Source organism: Trachymyrmex septentrionalis, unplaced genomic scaffold (assembly GCF_001594115.1).
Source record: "Trachymyrmex septentrionalis isolate Tsep2-gDNA-1 unplaced genomic scaffold, Tsep1.0 scaffold60, whole genome shotgun sequence".
In the NCBI taxonomy this organism is placed as follows: domain Eukaryota; kingdom Metazoa; phylum Arthropoda; class Insecta; order Hymenoptera; family Formicidae; genus Trachymyrmex; species Trachymyrmex septentrionalis.
This window is the reverse complement of record NW_017305779.1, coordinates 5,862,078-5,866,834: the sequence shown is the minus strand read 5'-3', so window position 1 is coordinate 5,866,834 and position 4,757 is coordinate 5,862,078. Positions and strand designations below refer to the sequence as shown.

At 36.4% G+C, this 4,757-nt stretch overlaps 1 protein-coding gene across 4 annotated transcripts in view; it reads left to right on the top strand.

Moving 5' to 3' along the window:
- LOC108752601 (Down syndrome cell adhesion molecule-like protein Dscam2) overlaps positions 1–4,757 on the top strand; it is a 167,804-nt gene that overhangs the window by 129,609 nt on the left and 33,438 nt on the right. For all 4 annotated transcript variants that reach the window (XM_018493542.1, XM_018493539.1, XM_018493543.1 and 1 more), the window contains exons 8-9: positions 1,002–1,146; positions 2,203–2,465. In XM_018493542.1, the coding sequence (XP_018349044.1) occupies positions 1,002–1,146; positions 2,203–2,465 (408 nt within the window). The remainder of the gene's footprint in view (positions 1–1,001; positions 1,147–2,202; positions 2,466–4,757) is intronic.

The window sequence follows — 4,757 nt, the reverse complement described above, 5'->3', positions numbered from 1 at the left end:
TGTACTGTCGTAAAATCGCAATCTCCAACTTCAATTAATGAAATTGGAACGACTTAAGGCTTTAAAATGAAATTAAATGTATTGTCGTCACTCTGTGAAATTACTTTTATACAATTTGTCCTGTTTGTGTTTGTACGATTTTTCTGGTTCATCTCGGTGTTGCATTTGTCTAGAGATACGGGTTTGTTTGGGTGAGTAGTGGTTTGAAAAATTCTCTTTCTTTCTCACTTCGCGCGACGACAATTTGAAGAAAATCCTGACTATCGCACGGAGATTTTGCACGCCACAACTTCAAAATTCCTATATCTGCAATTATCTTGCACAATCGATGTAATTTACTTATGATAATATTGTTACGTAGTCCAGCGAACGAAAATAAACATCCTTTCCGTTCTCAAGCCCTCCAGTTATTGTCGCAGGTTTTGATAGTTACTTTGAAATTTGGTGTATATATAAATACATAATAAAACGCTATGATTAAATTATGATTATTGAATTGTAATTTCAAAATGAAATGTATTTAATGAGACACATTTTTTGAAGATAGATTAATTAATAATATTTTCAGAAATATCAACTATTTAATAAAAGTATTCAAACACTAATTTACCAAGTAGAGTGTCAATGTATCAAATAATAATTCAAAATTTGTTAAATCTGCGTAATAATATCGTATTTTAACAACAAGACAAAAATAAATAACTCAATTAAAGCAAAGGTAAATTTTGTTTGATATTCGAACGATTAAAATCTTGATCATTTTCCGAACATTAGATAATTAAATTAGTCTTTATGTCAAAGTATTTAAGCCTATATTTATAGTTCTCTGCTGAAGAAACTCAATTGAAATTAGTTTGGTTTTGAAATATATTCTCTTTTCTCGCAAGAGAAAAGTCGAGTTTCAAAAATCTCATAATTTTTCACCTGTGTTTTTTTTTTTATTGAATATAACGATTTTTATTTTACAAATAAATTATTCTTCGACAATCGTGAATTTCTAGATGCTGCGCCCCAACTTCTGTACAAGTTCATCGAGCAGACGATGCAGCCGGGTCCTTCGGTGTCACTCAAGTGCATCGCGATGGGCAATCCCACGCCGCACTTTTCCTGGACACTCGATGGATTTCCTCTTCCGCAAAACGACAGGTAAAACAAACAGTTTTCCTTGCACACGTCTCTTCGGAGGACAGGGAATCCCAAATCTCGATCTATTGCTCTTCACTCTTTTTCTTCCACCGGACGAAGAGTTTATGGCACTAAAAATCGACGAACGATGTACACGCGGGGAGGATTATTCGCGGTTATTAACCCCGAGGTATTACGCGGAGATCGTCGGGAAATCACTGTGAAAGCGGGGCTTCCATCCAGCGGAGGCAGATCCCGTGGGAGAGCCTCGATAGGCCCCTGCGGGCTTCGATTCTCTGAACCAATTGAGAGGAAAATTACCAATCACGCTGTTCAGTCTGGACGTTTTTAAAAGCTGGCCGGATTCCGAGCGATAGATTTAACAGGCGTTCACATAAGTCGAGGATAACTGGTAACGACGAGGAGATGATAATTCCGCGTTTCCGCGGTTTGCCGGCGAATGATTATCGCCGGCGGCGAGTGGCGATAAGAATAATCTTGTCGAGAAAGCGAGATCTTTACGATGAAAGTATCTTCCCGCAATGTAAGATCGTGTGGCATAAGAAACAGATTTCTCGCAGTTGATAAAAGAGTCTTAAAAACCAAACCGTACTAATTGTAAGTATAGTGACTTAGTAAAAATTAATTGATCAATTTAACTTTTAAAGTTTTGTTGTAAAGAATAATGACGAGCATTTATTCTAAAGATGATGAAGTTGACCTTATCTTCACAAGCAACATTTTGAGACGTATCAAATTTCATTGAACACCTATTTCTCCCAATATAGAGAAGAAATCTAAAAAACATTTTTCGTTTGTTCCTGAAAGGCTCGTTTCTTCCCAGACGTGTAATTTGGCGAATGGCAAAAGAGAGATATAAAAAAATTAATTATTGCTGAAAATTCTTTCCGGGCGTGTAATTTAGCGAGTGACAAAAAAAAATCTTAGAACGCCAAGCCGTCGACAATAGCCATCGAGCTCCACGCGAACGAACGAGGTCGGGTAGTTTTCTTGCCGGCGACGGAAAATCGCTGTCGGCGCTTGGCAGATAGGCTAGCAAAATCGATTTGCTTCCAGATTCATGATAGGCCAGTACGTGACGGTGCACGGCGACGTGATATCCCACGTGAACATAAGCGCCGTGCGGGTGGAGGACGGCGGTGAGTACAGGTGCTCGGCGGTGAATCGCGTCGCAAAGGCGCATCACGCAGCTCGGCTCAATATTTACGGGTTGCCTCATGTGCGAACGATGGGAAACTACGCTGCTGTCGCCGGCGAGACGACCGTCATCAAGTGTCCCGTCGCGGGCTTCCCGATCGCCAGCATCACTTGGGAGAAAGGTTCGCCATTGTACCAATCGTCCGGTTTTTCCATGCGACCCGTTTCTATCTCAAGATATCTGGCCGTTACGTTTTGTTTTATTTTATTTTTTTAAATATACGCTAGCTCGATTTATCGAAACACTGTCGACGATGGTTGTGTAAACATGACAATTTTACATACCGCAGTTATTCTTGCAGCTTTGATTTTTTTTCAACGAAAAATATGTATGAAGAATTTTACAAGCAATCGCTTAATTATTTTTTCTTGGTAAATACAGGATAATTCTAGCAACTATATTGATAAATGTTATTTAAATTTAAGATATTTAAAAAAAAAGTGGGAAATCTTTTGCTATCATATGATATACTAGCTACTGTTTGTAATTATATTATTTTAAACAACGCATCGATATATTTGCAAAACATTGCTATATTTGTAGTTGTATTTTTTTTATGGAGCCATATTGTTTTTATTAGCATAAATCGATTCTTCTTATTGTATTATTCTGCAGAAAATACGTATATCAGTTATTATACGAAAAGAATGGTTTTTTGCTGAAGTAAATCTAAATATTCAGCTAGATACGGATTTAAAAATAATTTTGTTTGTATCCTCAAAATAAATATGTAGAATGTTCAAACTGATCGCTAGAATATCAAGACTTTTGCAGTATTGCTTGAGTTCTACATTGTTATTTTAAGGAACCAAACAAAATTATTTTTAAATCTGTATCTAACTAAATTTTTAGATTTTCTTCAAAATCATTCTTTTATAGAATCACTCTGTACCTATATTAAGAATTGAAAATATAGTGTAGGAAGAGATCAATAATACGACTTTTGTCGGAAAATCTTTGCTTTACTATTTCATTGCTCGCAATATTTTCAAACCACTTTTGCATCCATCACGAAATTGAATTATCCAATTCTTTCGATATTAAAAATTTGTCACCTCGACGTTGTGGAAAACCTTATGATAGTGTAATACATCGATATTTTTTTTAGTTTATACTTTAACATACTTCTGTATTTTATATTACATGTATGTCAGGTTATCTATAAAATATTGCAACGATTCGACTAAAATCGGTTATATCCAGCTGAAAATCTTCGCAATTTAAAAATGTAGAATTATTTTTTGAAATACTTCGCGTATTGTGTTTCAGTTATCCGCGACAACATCCGCTTTAATTTCGCATATAAGAAAAACAGACATTTTCGTAATACATCGTATGAAAAAATCATCTTGAAACCTCTCGGCTTTATCGTGCGAGCGGATCGCGAGCGAAACCGACATGTTTTTCTCGCTTTAATGAAGTCCACTGATCTCTACGTGCTGCACCTCTTATTTATCCGACCAAACGCCGCGGCTGTAGGTGATGGAATTAAATGCGCTTGCAAAGTTAAAATACTCGGAGCACTATAAGGAACGCATAAATAAGTGACCGTAATGCGTCTTGGACCGATGTGAAAAGTCACGCTTCCTTTCGAGGAAATTTCCCTCGTCTTTCTGGAGATCTTTCCTCGGAAAGACGAGTACTTTTTTCCCTCACTTCCCGCGTTCTTCGGTGAAAGCAGACTGACGCGTATTACCGAGAGAAGGCGTGGAAAATCCTTTTATTTCGGCCGAGATCGCGGCTGTCCCGCCCGCGGCGAACTTTGAACGTTCCTTCTCGTAATGATGAACTCGACTTCGAGAAAGTTTCAAACGATCGTTCCACGAACTTTTCCTCACCCCGGCCTCGACATCGCGACGACGCGCGATAGCGACCGCGCGAAAGACCACCTACGGCCATTTAGTCCATTAAATACCGTCATACAGTATTTTTTAAGGATCAACGAAAATGTCTGGTAGTTACAAAAGGAGTTATCGGCTTAATATTTTGATTTCTGCTTTCATTTTTTAAATTGATTGTTTGTATTATACTTTACACTGAAAAAATGTATTAAATTCTAATAAGTGTTTATTTAAATAACACTTAATATTTATTATATGTAAACATATATTTATTTAAGAACCATTAATTTGATCTAACTACATTTTTATTGAGAAAATATTTATTTATCATAAGTAAATCTTTAGTTAGAGCTATTGAAAAAAATATGTATTAAGATTCAGTAAATTTTTTCTTAGTATACATTACGTTTATATAGGGTGTTTCAGAAACCAAACTCTAAGAACATTTCACTCATTGTAAGGATGAAAAAAGTGATATAAACGTGGGTTCCGAGACGCTTCCTTTCCAAGTTATAAACATCTCTTATTTCAATTGTATGTATTTACGGTATTGCCCCGCTTCGACGTGTAAA